At 37.1% G+C, this 19557-nt stretch overlaps 1 protein-coding gene across 3 annotated transcripts in view; it reads right to left on the bottom strand.

Annotated features, from left to right (window-relative positions):
- The window catches only part of METAP1D (methionyl aminopeptidase type 1D, mitochondrial), a 47371-nt gene that overhangs the window by 12137 nt on the left and 15677 nt on the right, over positions 1 to 19557 (bottom strand). For 2 of the 3 annotated variants that reach the window (XM_039555166.1, XM_010406780.4), the window contains exons 2-6: positions 11720 to 11886; positions 9055 to 9204; positions 5522 to 5670; positions 4807 to 4849; positions 882 to 1045 (exon numbers count right to left, since the gene is read on the bottom strand). In XM_039555166.1, coding sequence (XP_039411100.1) covers positions 882 to 1045; positions 4807 to 4849; positions 5522 to 5670; positions 9055 to 9204; positions 11720 to 11886 — 673 coding nt within the window. Of the gene's footprint in view, positions 1 to 881; positions 1046 to 4806; positions 4850 to 5521; positions 5671 to 9054; positions 9205 to 11719; positions 11887 to 17101; positions 17312 to 19557 lie in introns of those variants that run through there. The other variant, XM_010406779.3, reaches the window with a different exon arrangement.

The following is a 19557-nucleotide window of genomic DNA, read 5'->3' as shown; positions in this document are numbered from 1 at the left end:
TTTTACTAAAGTTTGATTCAGACTCTGTTACAATATTTTTAAAGCTATAAATATATCTAACTGATATTTTGCCATTCTCTTTTTTTCTTAAAGTATTTGAAGATTTACAAAGAAAAAAAAAGCAGCATCCTTTCAAGGTGACTAAGCCTTGCAGCTTTTAAGTAATCAGAATGAATTCAATAGCTTGTTGGGACCATTAGCAGTCCGAAGAAGTATTGCTTAATGAAATGTATATGATATATGTCTGTTTCTTCTTTTTGGCAAACATTTTAAAATAATCCATAGGTACCTTCAAAAGACTAAGATGCATTTTTATTTAAAGCCATCAGCAGAAGAAGAGTCATGACTGCATTTATGTGAAAGCTAGAAGAGATGCAAAATAGGGAAAAATCTCTGAATGTCTGCTCTTTTTTCCCTGTGACATTAGCAGGCACTGCTCTTTGTAAGATCAGAAGCTCTCGAGTTAAATATTTTCATAGTTTTTAAACAAAGAGCTTATTTATGTTGACTAATTCCTTTGTAACATTCAATGAAAACAATGGTTTCTAACTGTCTTACACTGTTAGACAGATGTGGTGTGGTGTCACACACAAATAAAAAATAAACAAAAGTCCACCGCAAATTAAATCTGTTAATTTAAATCTACTTTATGAATATCTTTGTCTCTTTCTACAGTTATCTTTGCTGACCCTAGTGTAATTCACTTTAAAAAAAATACCTCTTACCCAAGGAACAACATTATATCTTGGCAGTTCACATACTGATATCAGACTGAAATGATGGTTTTGAATCATAAAACATGTCATCAGCTTTATACCAAACCACCAATAACCTTTGTCCCACTTGCCAGCCCTCCTTTTACTTGTCAATATAAGGCTTACCTGATTGTGTTTCCAATTACAGAGAAGGGAGCCCCTGGTCTGCAAGCTGCAATTGCTTCATCTCTACATTTCCTGGCAACCTCCACTAACTTTTCACCAGATTTATCCACATTGCCCACCAAAAAGGTTTCAGAAGTGTCACCATGGTAGCCATTGTAATACACCTAAACATATGCAGAAATGCAAAGACATTTTCTCATTTTGCATCCAGAAACAGATTGTCTTCTTAATTAAATCCATTCTTTCTAGGACCAAGATATATATTGCAACTGATAGACAGGTAAGTCATATTTGCAAGACTGGAAAAGCAAAACATTGCAAAGGAAAGAGAAAAAGCCTGAAAGATTGCAAGGTGCCTAAGGGTTGCCAATGCTGCCAATTAAAAATTCAAGAAAAGCAGAAGCTGCGCATCAGCACCCAGCAGTGCACCAGACAGTGACACTGCTCAGCTACAGGACATGAGGACAACTGGGCTGTTTGTGAGAAGATGGGTGGGGGCCATGGGTGGGCTGAAGGGGGCCTTGGGGCTGTCAGGTGCCCACCCATCCTGGCCCCTGCCCCTGTAGCCAGGGACTTGCTTGCACCCCAGAGGGGCAGGGCACTGAGCCCCAGTGCTGGCCGTGGGCACGGGGGAACCTGTTGGCAGCTGGCAGGGAGATGTAAGTCTGCAGTCAGCAGCCCCCGCTGGAGCTCTGAGCTGAGAGCCATACCCTGCTACCAACAACCAGAGTGAACCCCATGGAACACATGGACCAAATCCATCATCAGCTGTTGCAGGTTTTCTTTCATCTCATTTTTAAGCGGCAATGTGGCATTAACATTGGATTTTACTTCTGATTTCCAGAGATTAATTTTGAGAGAATAAACATACTACTGTGGCACTGAAAATTTTCATGTTCTGAAAATGAAACATGCTGTTGAATTAAATACACATTGTTTCTTTCTTTTTTTTTTTAACATTTCATAGGTTTTAAATGTTAGCTCTCCGGAAATTCTCTGTTGAGCACAAGAAATCTTGGCTATGCACTATGGAGCTTTGCAACACACCATTAAAATGGGGTTTGCAGCTCTGCACCATGGCAGGCAGGCCCATAATTGTAAGACCAAGCCAAATTTCCCCACAAAAAGACAAATTATAACAGTGCACAGTTTTGATCTTCTAAAACATTTTTTCTCCCCCAAACAGTGGCAAATATCCTTCTACAACTAATTACTCACCAAGCTCGAACCACTGAACTTTTGCCACTGGCAAACTATTTGTGAAAGACAGACTCACATTCTTTTTGGTTGATTCCAAACTGAAAAAAACCCACAACTCCAAAAAACTTACGCTACAGACAGTTTATCCCAAGGCCAGGTTTGTCTTCAGGCTGAAATGTAAAGAAAATGCAGGCCACTAGGAGCAAGGGGTATTTTAAAGAAAGGTGAGTGCCAGCAAGGGCCTAACTGGGTTGCCACCACTTCAGCAAAAAGCAGCTGCAATCCTCTGCTCTACCCCTTCCTCTGCCAGTTCAGACTACCACAAAATCTTTATTTTTGTATTTAATGCCCATTGGGTAGGTTTTAAACTAGATAGTTCATATTTAAACTGAACTAGTTTGTTCTTAGCTCTAGCAAGTAAAACACACAAACCCCCAAAATTAAACATCATCATCCTGGAAAAGCAAACACAGATTTAAAACATAGGAGAGTTAAAAAAAAAACCCAAACCAAACAACAACAAAAAAAACCCAACAACAAAACCAATAATAATATTTACTGCAGCCCATCCACTGCAATTACATATTTCTGATGTTAATAAACTACAACCACAGCAACTGTAACATACTATTTCCTTAAAATTCAGTGAAAGACCAAGTTGTAAGAAACATTAACCTGGTAACAATAGGCTGAAAATTGCACTATTCTGAGGATCTAGTAATGGATAACACGGTTGTCTCTATACTAAAATGCATTTTCAAGTCTATGTGTTTCAAGCCTATGAAATTTGTATTTCATCTATGAAATGCTATCATCTTAATTGTGCTAAAATGGGTTTTTTTGTTCAGATAATTTGTACATAGTGCTAGGTATTTACACTTAACCTGAGTATTATTTAATTACTTTATACAACCTGTACACAATTATAAACAATTTGTTGTGCAATATTTACTTTGATTTTTATTCTGTCCAGCTGTGAAACGTCCTAGTTCTGCTCATTAAAGATAAGCTAAGAGATCAGTCAATAATGCCGAAAAGTATTTTTTCCTCAGCTGTTTTGGACTAAGCAATTACCACACACGGCACAGTTCAGTTTTAAATTAAAAAAAAAAAAAAATCTTACAAAGATAGTCAGCAATTCCCATCCTTGCAGGAATCTTCACATTCACAGACATGTCACAATTTATTTTATTTTATGAGAGTAGATGAAAGGCATAAACCTATGTCTTCAAAAAGGCCACTAACATTTAGTCAGACATTTGTGAGGCAGAGTGGACAAGATATGCACACTATGTTAATACAGAAATATTTCATTTACTTTATAATGGAAAGGATTTGTGATATGAGTCTAGACTAATCTAAGGTATCATTATTATCTTGACAGACTGAACAAAAAGTAAAATGAACCTTAAGGAGGTACAAAGAAATACGATTTAAATCCTTAGGTGTTACAAACTGATTTAGTCTAATAAACTGAGCAAAGCAACACCAATTCACCAAAGTAAAAATGAAGGCCAAAATTAAAGTTTAAAAATGCTAGATTGCACTGTGTAAACCTGATAGCCAGAATTCTACTATTAGAAAGTATGGAAAATTTAAAAAGATCAAAAACTCAAGCCAAACTAAACCTGGTTCTGGATCACATGTGAGTATATAATGGGAAAAAGGTTATTGACCCTAATTTTAATAGAAAAAATATTTTAGAAAGCTTGAATCTCATGCTCAGAGGTAGGTCTGCTGAAGATTTCTTCACTCTGCCAGTATGAAAATAGTATCAAGTTACCAATAGTTTCTTTAATGATTTAAAAATCTTGTTTCTATGAGATTCTACTCCCTTGTATGTGACATATTATTGCAAAATAATGGTGGGATTCAAAACCTCTGTGTTCATATTAGAAATAAATAGCACTTCAGAAAAATATAAACATGCACAGCAAAAAGAAAAAAAAACTTGTGCAAGACACAAATATTTTTTTCATAAATGAAATGAGAATTAGGTTTCCAGTTCCTGTGCTTTCTTGCTCCTAGGAAAACCCAGCCCGTGTTTATTTAAATAGCTATAATTGATGATTCCCTGGAAATATTAAGTCACGGTTATATCACACTATTTCTGTTTCTGCTCAAAAGGTTCAGGGCTTTTATACCAGAAATGGAACACAACACTACCTTCGGGGATTTTAATAAATGTAGGGAACACTGCTAGCAAAAGAGTTGCTGTCCAAATAGACTGACATACACAGGCCAATGTAGCCTCTAATGACAGAGTAAGATAATGTCAGGCCCCACTCAAAATCAGCAGGAAGAGGAAGATCAATCTTGGCAGAGTGAAGGAAAAATGCTGGCTTTCTTCATGTTAGCTCATCTCATACATATCTATCTTCAGCTGCTGCCCAGTACTATGGTGCTCTGCATTAACTACACAGTGGATCAATAACAATTACACCTTCTCAAAAACATGACACATAGCAGGATTGGGTTGACATTTCACTTAGGCCAACATTGATCTCAGTGCATCTGATTCCAGTCCTAAATTCAAGTCAGGCCTGAGTCTAGCTGGAATAAACACACAGTTAAAAACAGAAAAGGAAACCAGCTGCTTGTGCCTTGGCTCAGAAGTAAACAGCACATCCATCTGTGCATCCCCCATCTCCAATCCACTATTCTTCCTGTTGCTACTAGTGATTCTAAAGTTGATCAAAGACTATTTTTTATATGAATTACTCACTGTGACATCAATGTTGATAATATCTCCATCCTGAAGAGGTCGACTGAAACATAAACAGAAAAAAAAATAATGGTGACAGACAGTTCCCAACAAAGGGAATATAAGAATAAACACCTAATGACACATACATAAAAAATCAAGAGGTAGGTATTTTGTGATGGAGGAAGGCAGAAGCAAACAGAATAACCATTTTTAATGTTCAGCTCTGACTACCTAGAGAACAAGTGTAGCTGAATATAAAATAATGAGAAACAACTACCAGAAAAACATACCAACACCTGAAAAATCTACCATTATATTTATTCTTTTTCTCTCACTAGGGTTCATATTTTACTTTGTGAGTAGCTGAATGTATTGCGAATATAAAAAAAACCCCCACATAAATTCAAATATATTTATTCCTTAGCCTATACTTATTTTGCTGGATGAAAAAAAAATCAGACTGTACTGGTTTTTTTTTCCCCACACACTAAACTCAAAATGCAATACGCTGTTTTTCTTTAAGTGTCTGGACAAACAGGATAATATATTTTTTTTCTATTTCACATGCATAATTCTATAACAGCTATCAGCATCATGTGGTAACATGCATCTACAATGCATTTACATACAACATTTAGTTAAGCTGAAATATGTTCAATATTAAATACAATTTATTAATTTCAGTTTAACATTTTAATTCCCGGTTGTAAAATGAAAATTATTGAGGAAATACCTGTCAGGAATACCATGACATACCACGTTGTTTACAGAAGTACAAACAGATTTTGGAAAACCTCCATAGCCCAGAGGTGATGGATAAGCATTCTGTCTGATTATTTCATGATGAACAATGGAATCTATTTCTTCAGTTGTCATGCCAACCTAAAATATCAAACATAACATCCTGTTAAAAAAGCAAAGAGAGTTTCTTATATTTACTGAATGTGATTGCAGCCAAGCTTCAATGAAATATTGGACGTTTCAAATACATTGCTTTGATATAAAACACTATACTGTCTGATAGATTTTATTGATATATGGACTTTTTTTCAGAAAAAAAGGTTTTAAATAAAGCATGCAGTAGAAATGAGCACTCAAAGGTTCCTAGAAAATTTAAAATACTACTTCCTTTCTATTCTTTTTTCCATATATACTTTCTCAGAGACACCAATTTCCCATGGCATAGTTTCAGTAGCTGCTACAGAAATGTCTCATTTCAATGTTTTCAGTCCCTTAAAACAAAACATTACTTTTTATTTGTAAAAGAAAGGATATTAAGTCTTGTAATTGTCCTGTACATTTACCACAATGTATTTAAGCATTTTAAGAAATTGTTTTCCAGGTATTCTTAAATTTTATAAAATATTTAAATATTTAGCTTCAAATTTTGAGGATATTTTACTTAAAGTTGCCATAACCTGGGTGATCATAGTGAATCTACAAGCGCTGGCCCATCATTTTTAGAAATCTTAATTTTTATGCTTGACGTTTTCTAGATTCATCTTTTCCTCAAGATTTTACATATTAAAAAAAAAAAATCCCCTCTTGTAAATCATCCAGACATTTTCTGAGTATCCATGGAGTGGAAAGTGCACATGCTTAAAATGACATTATTCTCACTTTTCTTTTGGATCAACTCTGTCTCTGGAATGGTTAGAGCTGAAATTTCAAATTTGGTAGGGAAACCTCTCTCATTGAGAAGTACTTTTGAGGGTTCCTCTGTAAATTGATTTTGATTTGAATGAGTTCTGAGCCCTTGAAAATCATACTTAGTACAGATATGAGTATCATCTTAGCACACTGAAGGAAAAATCACAGTGGCTGTGATTTTGGAGTAACATGTGGAATATAGGTAGGCTGTGGTGGAGGAGACAGTCATATATTGAAATACTGAGTGGCCATGCACAGTGAATACAGGAGAGTGCACTTGTGTACTGTGCTGAGCATAAAACCAGGTCTGTTTACTCAGCTGAATTTTGTTCAGCACAGAAACGTTGTTGGGCAAGTGAGGAGCAATGAACGTGGCTTCAAGACCAGGATTTGGGATTACTGCACATGCCCCCTGCTTTGCAGTAGCCATTGCAGCCTCAGTGCTGGGATGGCAGCTGCAGCCTTGGCACTTCTCTGCCTTGAATACGGAAGCCGTTGGTTCTGAATAAATGTAAGTTTGTTGCTCCTGCCTTTGCTCAAACATCTTCATCTTTAGCCCACAGACAAACTGAACTGCTATGTACTTGGCTGTCTGCTGTTTACTGCTGCTCTGCTCAAGCAATTTGATGTGGCTTTTGGATACTCAGCAGGCAGCCCTCTGGCCTCTGCATGGCTTACACCCTGTGAAAAGCTCTGCTTTTAACAGTATGTGCTTTACTTTTAAAGATACTTTTGTTAGTTGGGCAAGTTTGGGATGCACCTACAATGCACCTAATCCCTTATTTGGAGCAGGTCAATTCAATGGTATATAATAAAATATTTTCATGTCATAGAATCTGCTGCTTTATTCCCAAATCTGTAACTCAAATCAGGAAAGCTATCATATATAATACCATATTGTAATTTGAAGTCCCACAGGCAGTAACGGTAACATCAAAACCATGATCAAACTATATCTCTCTGTATCTATGGATTATAATGCACCCTTGTTATATTGGGGGATCTTATCGCCACTAGCTAAAGCACAGGTAAGAGCCAGTTTGGAGGACTGCGTGCAAGGTGGGTTCAGCAAGATAACAGGAACAGGTGGAGGGTGGGACTCTTCAGGTAAAACAGGAATGCAGAGTTTAGCTTACGAGAACAGCCTGAAAGAGCTTGGTTTGTTTAGTCTGGTGCACAGCTCTATTCCCGCATGAAGGGGAAGACTCAAAGAAAGGCAGGAAGCTGTTTAAATTAAAGAGCAGTGTTGGCACAAGAACAGATGGGTATAAACTGACCATGTGCAGCAACAGGCTGGAAAGCAGAAGATGTTCACGGTCAATGAGGGAGAGTTTTGGAGCTTCCTCCCAGTCAGGGGAGTCTTGAACAAACACTTGTGAAAAACAGAGCTCCCCAGCAGTCTGTGACTGACCTGGGCAGCGGTCTCAGCACTGCAACTCCAAATGCCACTTCCCTCCCAGTACACAGGTCCTGGTTATGTAATTATTACCTTATACATATTTTTGCTCCAAAACATTCATTATGTGTATGCAGTATTTTGCTATTATGCATGATTTGGCACATACTATGAACTGCATCATAAACTACACCATACTGCATAATTGTGTATTTACACATGATAACAACCGAAGAGTATTTGTGAAAAACTGCTCTCATTCAAAATCCACATTGTATCCTGACCCTTCAGAAACATATATACACCCTTAACTTTAAATGAGTAAGTTTTATTGTACTGAGAAATAACTGAACATTAAAAAGTTAAACATGCACAAAGCTAAGTAAGATTAAAGCTTCAGGCAGTTTCATTGGCCATCCCAGCTCCAGAACTAAACCTTTGTGAAATAGTGATGAGAGCTGAAAGAAAAATCCCCTTTTAAGTCAATGGCGTTGACCTACAGTCCCCATCTATCTCTGCATCTCATAGCTACTCAACCCATTTCACCTTATCCAATATGCTATTACATGAAATACCAAGGCAAGGCTAAAAAAGCACTTCATCATCTGCAAAACCTGGGTAGTAGGCTCCTCCCTCTATATTTTTTCTTGGGAGGTATCCCAAAAAGCATACTGTAGGAACATTTCTGGGAACCGTGAGGCTTTATTATCAATGCACTCTGGAAAATTGTGTAGAATTTGGCAGCTGTTTTTTCCAACGGCAGCTCTATGAGTGTTATTGGATCCCACAGGACAGCGAGAGCTGAAGGATAGACGGGAATGGAGAAGGCAGACCAAGTTTGGGCTTGTACACATGCAGAGCTGGAAAGAATGACATATGAAGAAGATGGGCCATGAAATGAAAGGAAAAAATGTAGCATGGGCCTTAGGAGAAACTCACACGATTTGACACAATCCGAACAAAGGGAGATAACAAACACAGAGCTATTACACCTGAGCCACAACTGAGCATGACATAGGTCCAAAATACAGAAATAATTAAACAGGCATATCATGAACTGAATCAAAAGTTAATAAATCCTTATTTTTTCAGGATCAAACTTAAAGTTGGATGCACATTATAGGAGAGTTAAAAGAAAAAAAAAAGAAGTAGGAACGAAACCCAAATAAGTGAAAGCATAAAAGACATCCAAGCTGTTAGGGGACTTCTGTAATTGTTACCTTTAAGCCCTTTCCAGCCAGAAGCAGGACATGACGGGCCAACTGACAAGCTTGACGAAGCCCTTGAATCTGATCTTCATTCTTAATTTCTATGTCGTCTCCCCAGTCTGGTACAATGCCTGTCGTCACATAGTCTGGCTTCTTTATGTGCTTGGAGAAAAAGGATTGAAAATGAAGATCAGAAAACTGAGCATGACAATGGGATCATTTTCTCAGATACTGCCTCCTGCTTCATGGCAGCTTGCCCTTTCTGTCGTAGTATCGACCTTCCTAAGCCATCAGGGCAAACCCTCAAGGCTGCCTCAGTATTTCTTCCACTGCCCTTTTGAACTTAACATTGCCTGTTACTACTGACTTACACAGTCTGTTAGCCTTCCAGTACTGAAACTCCAGATACTGCAGCTGACTTCCAGCACAGACAGTCTCAACTTAGGAAACTGGGAAAAAGACTTAAAAACCCTTCATTATCTTTTGCAAAGAGGGACATTTTCAACAAAAGGCATCTAAACACTGGAAATGGGAAGAAGATGGGACAAACATACAGAATTAGTCTCAAAATTAAACCTGATCAAATCCCGTGTTTCTCATTCAGACAAAACTCCTATTGAGAAATCCATGAGATTGCTTTTTGACTAAGAACCTTAGGATTTAACTCATTTTAATTCAAAGGCTTTTACACATTAATCTAGTTCATATGCTGTGCCCGAATTTGTCCATCTACAACATTACACAAAGGTATCCAAATTTGCTATGTCAAGGGAAGTGTAATATACCTCATTTTTTCCACAAAAGAACTTCTCAGCCCTCGCATGAGGTGAAATTCAATATCTGATTTTTTAAAAATCCACAACAATTTCACGACGTTTATAAACATGCAAGCTAATAAGAACACTAATGTCTTGCACAGAGATGGAAATGCACTTTCTCTCGGAGGGTCCTGGGCTGTTTCACTGGCTGCGGAAGAATCCCTTTGCCCATGACAGCCAGGCTGATTTTCTGCCATGCTGGCCACAGGGTGAGTTTTGCACTGACTTCACAAAATACAGAGTCAAGCTGGCAGGCAGAAAACAAAGTAGGCATTTAGGCTGTATGCAACATGACCATACAACAACAGGGTGTAGGAGTAACAAAGAGTGCGGCAACTAATGAGCTCTGTTGGGACTTTAAATAGGAAGACTATTGCTACTCCTACAGGTATTCTATGTCTAATCCCATAAAAAGTGAATCTTTAGTGAACTTACATCAACTGAATTTCAGATTCCCATTTCTTTCAAATTAATGCTGTATCAACCTTAACAATGTCCTATTGCAGTAGTTTGGGCCTTAATTAAAAAAACCCCAAAACAACACCATTTGTTGCATTAGCAACTCCATACACAGCATCATCCTCGCTTTCTCCTTGGAGGGCAGTCCCCTGTTAACTGAGATATGATCCTACTGACCTCTAAGAACTGTTAAGGGAGAAGCCCAAAGAAGCGTACATACAAATGTCTATGTGGACAGTTTCACACCAACATCTTAAAAAACACTATGTTATTTCAATGTGATTTCTGGCATACTCTGAATAAAAGTAATAACTTTGCCATCAGGTTTTCAGAGTTCATAGAGTTGGACTGATTTTTAGACAGTCTGAGAACTCTGATCTGGGAAGAAAAGTTTTCATTATGGCAATATATTTCTTCCTCTTTATCCTAAAAGAAGCATCTAAATACAGAAAATAAAGTTTGCAAATTCTACGCTTTTAAAGCTTTTGAAAATACATAGAGGATGCAACCCTATGTTCTCCCTGCACACAGAGCTGCCACAGCCTCTTAGGGCTAAGAACCCTACATCCATCATTCTTATCTGCTTTCCTATCAAACAACCTTTTAGTGTTTCGAGCCCATTTCTTATTGGCATAAGAAATCTATACTAAAAGGAAAAACAAAATCAAAAAAAGTACTAATACACATCCTGTGAAGCACTGTTTAGAAAGGGTACTTTGGTTTCTTTTGGCTAAAGGAAAGATACTAAACAGTTAATCTGTATGCTGTAATTAAATGGGGGAAAAAAAAGAAAAGGCAAAAAAGGAAACCAGAAGTGGAGCACATGTTAAATTTGCATTTGCATGAAAAAGTCCCTTTTGGCTCTAAAGTAAATAAAAATAAAAATATATGTTGCAAGGAAAAAGAACACTCAGGCACAAAAAAGACAAGTTTAAAATGTGTAGTGGGGTTGCGGGACAGCTACCAGAAGGTATTGTCCTCTTTCTGACATAAACAATAAAACCATCAGCAAAATATAAACATTTTTATAATTTGCTTGTTAGAGATTTATACAGAAAGGGACTCAGATGATCATGAGTGATTCCTCCTGACTTCTAGTAAGACTGTCTATAATTGTTCCAAACAAGAATCTGGACCCAGAATTGTTGACAGATAATAATACTCACATTTATACTACTATAACTGAACAAGCCCCAGGTTTGAACTCCCTCATAACTAAATACATCACCATGTTTAACATGGTAGACAGCTGAACACCAGCTCTCTTATTTCAAATACCAGACCAAGCAACAAGACAGTGATCCAACCCCCAGCTGTTGGACAACAAATACACTTGATCATGACTGCAATCAAACTGTACACTGACTGAAGAACAGATTACGTAACAGAAATTGCAGTACCTTAGGAACTCGGTGAGCTGGAGAAACCATGGCTGGCCAAACTACACTATAAGCAGTATTTCTTTGTCCCTGAAAGAAGAAGCATCTTTGCTGATGATTGCTTGAGTGCCTGTGCAGGTAGTTACGATTGCAAGAAGAAAAGATTATGTGGCAGCCAGTCACAGAACCTGTTAACAGATAAATTAAAAATTATTAGTATTTTTTCCTAGTTACACATTACAAAATGGAAAGTATGCAAAAAGAAGGGCACCATGTAAAACACAGCACAGAACTCACGTAGTTGCCAAGGGTAATTAAAATCTTGCACTGTTTAAGAAAGAGCAGTAAGAATGAGAAGAAATGAGAACAAAAAAACTTCCAAAACAGTACTTTGAAGCTTTATAAAACACCAAATCTGTTTTGGTTTGATGCATTAAAAAGCAGAATGGGTAAATTCCCCACAGTTTACAGACAGGAGTGATGCTCTAACTGGCTGCTGCTTGGAGCAATTTACACGGCTGCACTGTTCAAGGCTTGGCAAAGCAGTTAATAAGGGACAATAGTGAAAAAAGAGAAGAAAAAAAAAGATTTAATGTTATTTCAGCCAATATTTTCAGCTGTATTTTTGCAGAATTGGTCACGGATCTGAGCATAACAAAGCTAATGTTTCTCTTTGTCCTGTTGCTCAAGACACAAAGAACGGGGTTCATCTTGTTCAGGGGGCAACAGAAAAAACTTCAGGAGATATTTTTAATCTTGGCCAAAAGTAACTGAAGGGATTAAAATTTGTAATTTATTTGGAGTATTTGATTCAGATTTCCATTTGATTCACATGGGAATTTGGGATGAAAGTTTCATAGCTCAAACCTCGTTGTTGGGCAATGACACATTTTTCCCCCTCAAAAAAGGAAAAGGGAAAAAAAAGAAAAAAGGAAAAAAAGGAAAAGAAAGGGCATTGGGGCCCAAAGGCTCTCAGAGACATCAAAACCAAAATAATGCACCACAAAAGACAATGCTAACATCAAAACCAGGAAATTCAAAAGGATTATTGACACTGCCCAATTACATTACAATTACACACAGTGTGTATTTCCACTACTCAAACGTTCTACAATCTAAACATAGGGTTTTTTTCTGAAACATAAGTTTAACATAACAGTTGATCTGCTTCTGAAAAATGTCATTATGTATTCAAATACAAGAGCAATCTTGTAGCAAGTAATCCAGATGAATAACTATTCTTCAGTAAAAAGTTTTTGTTTAAACAGAAGTAACTAAACATTTTTATATCACAGAAATAAAGAAATTAATCTACAGCATATTTTGCATCTACGCAAAAAAAAAATTTTTAGAAGAGTTTCTTTCATATCTCGCATGTTTTTATTCTATTGTACCTTCCTTCCTTTCCTTTGAATGCATTTATCATATTCAGATGCAGAAATTATCCTTCCACATGTGCAACCTTTCACAGACAGCCCTCTTACAGTATTCCATGACATACAGAAGATTCGAGTTATGCACTGTTTTGGAGCCCCAAACCCAGACTGAATGAAATAGTTGCATCAGGTTCGCATTAGAAGTGTTCCGACTGTCTCTTTGCACGTCAGGGCTACATTTAGGTACCGATATCCGAAAGGTTCACTCAGGTGTAGAAACTTTTACTCAAGCAAATTTTTACTGGTGGGTTTTTTTTGGTGTTTTTTTAAAATTGTTAGTAAGCAACAAAGTGGAGCTGAAGGATGAGGTTCACCTCAAGTTCTCAGTATAACCTAAGCACCCCAATGGAAGCTGCCTGCTTCAAAACAGGAGAAAGCGTCTCCAAGGAAGTGAAGCTGCCCAGTTAACAGGGGGATGAATTGGTTTGATAGCCTATTAATTAGAATTTAAACAGCAGCCTCATAACCTACTTTCCTAGAGTCTCCTTCACAAGAAAAAAAAAATCATTGTCCAATTAACAAAAAACACCCAAGCATACAAAAAATAAAGAAAGGGTCACCTAACCTGCAACTGTAAGCACGTCCAGAGAACCCAAAGCATCCTACAAACTCCCTGTCTGGTTTGCTCTCGTTTCTGGAATTTGGAAGCACAGGATCTGTTGAGGCAGCAACTTTTGGGTCACCGGAAGCAGCAATCACTCTGACAGGGTAAGCCAAGTTGCCTCTTTTACAAAGTGCAGTTGAAGTACCTTGCTCTTACCACAGCTAAAGGTACTATAAATATATCAACATCCCACACTCACTGATGTGGTCAGCTAACATCCAAATGGACATCAATACATGAAAATATATTTCAAATGCTCTCCTTGATGCCCAGCATGCTCACTGGGCACCTTGTCAACTGTGTCACAATTTAACTGGGGAAGAAAAGGTGCAGTGTGCTTGTCAATTATTCCCAATGTACACCCCCCAAATACACACTCTTAAATACATTAAACCATATTCACGGGTGCATTTCTATTGACTAGCCCACATTCAGAAGGGATGCCTTTTTATTTGGAATAAAATTTTTACCTCTGTTCTCCCAAGGATACACTGCAAGCGTTGTCACAAAATAGCAGGATAATAAGGTACTGCAGGCTGTTGTTATTCTACTAACTACTCATTATAAACCAGATGCATACAAAAATATCTACTACTTGAACAGAAGGAATGAGACAAGCAAATAAGTATCACCATATTAAAATACAATTCCTAAATTATATCACACGAATTATAAACACAGGACAACTAAACCTTTATTTGAAATATAAAAAATTATAAGAGAAAACATTCTCCTACAAAGTAAAAATAAAATTAAATAAAATGGCATTAAAATATAATGAAGTTACTCGTTTATAATGAAAATCTGGACTCCATCCACACACTTCCTTCCTTAAGAAAGCCTTCTAATGCCTCCACAGCTCCTTTTATTTTTTAAGCTCCCATATTTCCAGCTAATTTGTTATAGCAACATCATCAATCACCCAAGACAGGAACAACTGTCTGTATTCTCCAAGTCTGGCTCAAAGATTCCCTCCTCCCCACCCCTTACACCCATCAAAGCTTTTCTCAGTGCCTTTATTTACTTCTGCAACACTGGTGCTCAAGCACATCCTTTTTGTTCAGCTTTCTGTGTATATTAATTACTGTAAGATAATTCATAAAATGGCATTTATGCATCTTCCAGCAGAAACTGCAGCCACCGGAGAGCGTGGCATGTGAAACTGGGTAGGCTGGTAACAGACCAGCATGACCACGATACGAAGTTGACCCTCTATGTGTTTATTCTGTACCCCAACAGCAAGGCTACATCATCTGCCACGAGCAACAGAATATTTACTATCAGCTGCACTAAGGAGAATTAGCAGCAGCATTACCAAATCACATCAGCAGCTTGGATGCATCGAGCACAGAAAATTACTGACAACTGCTCCACTGAGCTGCCAGTGAATCCCACTGTGCAATCCGTGTGCGTGCATGTCCTGCTGGAGCCGCTGGATTCCTCAGCACACCTTCCAGACCCTCATTTGGATTAATAATATAAATATGCACTGTGAGCTCTTGTGAATTACCAGATTAATTTATCTTTGTGGAAATGACTTTTTTTCCTCTTTTAAATGAGTCAGTCAGAGGGGCTGAATATGGCATTCAAGAATTATGATGGGTGGGAGCATTTTTAAGTGACTGATTTTGCAGCACAATGTGCCCTATATTTATTAGCCTTTTACTCTAGGGCTATTTTAATTGTTATCTGTTCATGCATGTTATACTATATAATGAAATGCTCCCATTTCACTCATAGAGTGGAGAGTTTTTTATGTGTATCTCTATTAATGACCCTTAATTAAGTTGATTTTAGTAATTTAAATGTGATTTTCCTCTGGTCAAGAAGTATTTTTAACGGGAGATGTTGAAAATGAACTCTCACATAAGCCCTTTTCTAATGCTTCTTGTTTAACAGTTACAGCAATTTATCAAGCCATGTTTTCAATGAATGAAGTGTGGGATAGCTGTGCAAAAACCTGCTCATTTATATGATTCATCAAATGTGATTGTTAGCAACCCTTTTTCTGGTATTTATTCATGAAAAATTTCAATTTTCCAAGCAAATAACAAAAATATTACCAATGGATAAACTTTGTGACAGTTCTGAGCTACAATAAATAAAAGGGTACATCTTAAAAGAGACAAGAAATAAATTAACATATTTTAAAATAATTTAGTCATAGTATCAACAGAAGCAAAGTACCAGAATTATTTAGGATTACAAGAATTAACATCCCAAACTATTTAGGAAATAAAATCGACTTGCTTTCGATAAAGTTAACAACATCAAAAGCATTGTTCTGACAACCCTTTTCAAAATATGTGATTTAATCTTTCTTTTTAAACTGAAAAAAGAATGACTGGAGATTTTCTGAATATATACTCACTTGGAGGTAAAACACTAGAGATCTTTCATTTGGCTTGTCAGGTGATTTTACTACTCTAGCATAATTTAGCTACTTGTGCAAATATTCATTTTGCTGAAACTTCTGAGGATTGAAGTTTAAAATGAGGTATTAAAAATCACTAAGGGTAACAATACGTGGAATCCAGCCAAGTCAACTAGGTAAGAATACTTAGTTTTTTACCACTAATTACAAAATGTTCCCATTTTTCAATCCAAAATAATTGCTGTGGTTTGAAAGACCTTAACTTGCAATTGTAACTCTAACTGTCTAATAAAACACCGACTTTGTAACCCCCCTTGTTGCAAAGGTATGTCCAAGCTTCAAAAATAGGATGGGAAAGATTAAAGGTTCTTTCCAGCTCTGGGTAACCTGTGTAGCAGAAGAGCAGCTCACATTTCACATGCAATAACCTGTGCATTTGCTAAAAAAAAAAAAGAAGAAAAAAAAAGAAGGGAAAAAAAAAAGAAAAAAACTCCAAGAACAACACAGGGAAATGCCTGAGGCAGAAGTTGAAACTGATTGGGCAAAGTAGAAGGACAAGAGCCCTTGAAATTAAACAAAAGCAAATTCATTCTGTTGACAGATGTTGATTACATCAAAGCCATGAAAGAACTTTTTTTTGTTTCTCTTTTTTTTTTCCTTTTTTGCAACTAATACCTCCACATTTTCTGTACATTACGGATATAACGTACCTTAATCAACATAATCCAACACATAATAATTCTCAAATTTGGTAAAAGTATATTGCAAGACGGTCTTAACAACAGGCTTCTCCAAACAAGAGTGTATTCACATGGTCATGTCTGCATACCCCTGCTGGTCACGCCATCATCAGCCCCTTACTTCCAGGGGTTAACTGCTCTGGCAGCCAAATAAAATACAGAGAGCGCTGTGTAATTATGGAGACAGTCAAAGGGCAGACTCTATTTTGAAATCTATTTGCACAGACAAGGTCTTCCAATTTTGCTTACAGGAAACAAGCTGGTAAAGGGGGTCTCCTCCTCTCCAGATGCTTTCCACACGTTTTTCCCACATCAGGAAATCGTGGACATGGACACCATGCAGCACTGTTTCCTGGATTGCAGAACTATGTCATTACAAGGAGAAGAGCAAGTCGGTGCTTGCGAGAAATATTTCCTCCTAATTGGATGTATTAGGGGAAAGCAAAACCCGTAAGGACTACTGAAAATGTGACTAGCAGCAATTTGTAAACAGGACGCAGCCACAGCTGTCACTGGAAAAGAGAAAGCAGAAATGAAAGGGTAAAAACACTCTGTTTTTAATAGCATGATTGGGGAAATGAAATATTCATCAGGATAGATGTGACTTCAGTTACGACATCAACACATTGGTGAAAACTTCAACAACAGCATGCTTATGACCCTACCCTGATAAATCGAAACACAGGCCAGTATGTTGCAAACATTATATTCTAACTGGGATTGTTTTATTTAAATATCTAATTTTTTTGGAAATTAACGACAGAATTTGTTTAGTTAATAAAGGCTTTAACAGAACTGTTCTTGTTACTCTCCTAAGAGGCAATGAAGCAAAGCAATGGTCGAACAGCGACCGACTCCAAGGCAGAAGAGTCAGCCCCTCTGCCAACATCAACATGACTCCTCCATGTCACCAAAAAAGTCAGTTTTGGCCCTCAGTTATGCTCCTTGCTAATTACAATTCTGGCCTTACTTCATACAGGGTGGAACTGGGCAATTCATTGGCTATATGCCAATACAAATCAGTTTGTAAATTTATCAACTATAGGGAAACAGATTCTTGTTTGCCTTTACTTACTATGATCTGGTCTAGACTAACAGACTAAAATGATGAATCAGTGCCTTCTGGAATCGTGCTGTGCTTCTAATTCATTATTCAGTCAAACTTAGGGCCAACAAAATAGCTGTTCTGCAAGTTGGTAAACTGGGAAACCACAGAGAATCAGAACCCCTTCTATTTACAGGAAGGATGACAGCCTAAGGGTACTTCATCCCAATAATAACAACATTCAAGTACCAGTGCCCAGGTCATGACAAGCCATGACCCTCCCCACAGCTCCTTCAGGAAGCTGGCTCGATGCCACCTTTTATCAGCAGCAACTGACAGTACAACTTTAACAAACAAGAAGAAAAAATTAGTATTACATCCTTAAAACCTCCTTTGACCAGTTGAGCAGTTCTGTATATATACACAACACAGAGTTACACCAAGGCAGTATAAGAAATAAATTGAGTAAAATTCTGATATCATTAAACAGTACTTCCCCCTTTTATTATAGGATTTAAAAAATAAAGAGTACAATCTAACTATAGCTGAGACATATTCATTAATATACCAAAGGAAATGAATTGTCTATTACAGAACACGGGATCAGGCTGCACAGACTTAACTTTGGGAACAGGACACTGCAGTTCTCCAATAGAGCCTTCCATCCTAATGTTATTTCTACTACATTTTCTCTCTCTGATAGAAAAACAGAAGAGGAAAATAAAAAGACAGTGTTGTCTAAAGCAATATCTCCACAAAATGAGACAAGTCCAGTACAAAAGCTGGACAAAGCAATATTAAGGGTTTCAATCACAGTTACTATCAAGGGAATTTAGGCTCCAGATCACAGCATCTGGCAAGTTTCAACTTCTCTGACTAGCAGTAGAAACATTCCTCTTATGTTACTGCATTCCTTTATTGAGTAAATTAATCTATCATAAAGTGAATAAATTAGAATGAGAAACATATCTGCTCAGGCTTCCATATTTAAATACATTTTCCAAGCACTTTCTATCTATCTTTAGATTTTTTAAAAGCTCAGAGAAATTGCTTTTGCTTGAAAGATTGGTTATTGTATTAATTATTTTGATTTTGTAGGGAAGTAACAGCTATTGGAACAAGTTAGTTTAAAAAATAGCAGTTGTTCCAGACTAAAATAATAAGCTATTCAAACAGTCCTTACACACAGCACAATACCAAATCTTGTTGTTTGTATGCACCCACCCACAGCTCTAACATTCATTGAATCCTACTGGGTTAAAATCTTTTCAGGTGCTCTGTGAAACAACTGTTTTTCACCTGGCATATTTATGTCCTATATACATGCCTGACACAGTATTAAATGTTAAAAAAAATTCTACTTTAACCTCTTAAATTTCCACCTGAAATGGAAAAAATATGTCTGGATCACCATAAAAAACATTTCCCACCCTTTTAGTAGGCAAGCAACACTGCTCAAATAAGAGTAATCTTTGTGTAGGAAATTTAGGAATGCTCCTGAACATTGTATGAAGATGTTTTGTGTAGCTTGACACATGGGAAGAGAAAAAGTATTTGGTCTTTTTCCTGCAATAAGTATTTTGAATACACCTGCAGCCAAATCTCTAAGGACACATGATGATTTCTGAATCATAGGTCAGTCTTATCCCAAAATTAAGAA

This window comes from Corvus cornix, chromosome 7, assembly GCF_000738735.6.
Source record: "Corvus cornix cornix isolate S_Up_H32 chromosome 7, ASM73873v5, whole genome shotgun sequence".
Taxonomy (NCBI): Eukaryota; Metazoa; Chordata; class Aves; order Passeriformes; family Corvidae; genus Corvus; species Corvus cornix.
The sequence above is the reverse complement of the archived record's forward strand: the minus strand, read 5'-3'. Positions and strand labels throughout refer to the sequence as shown.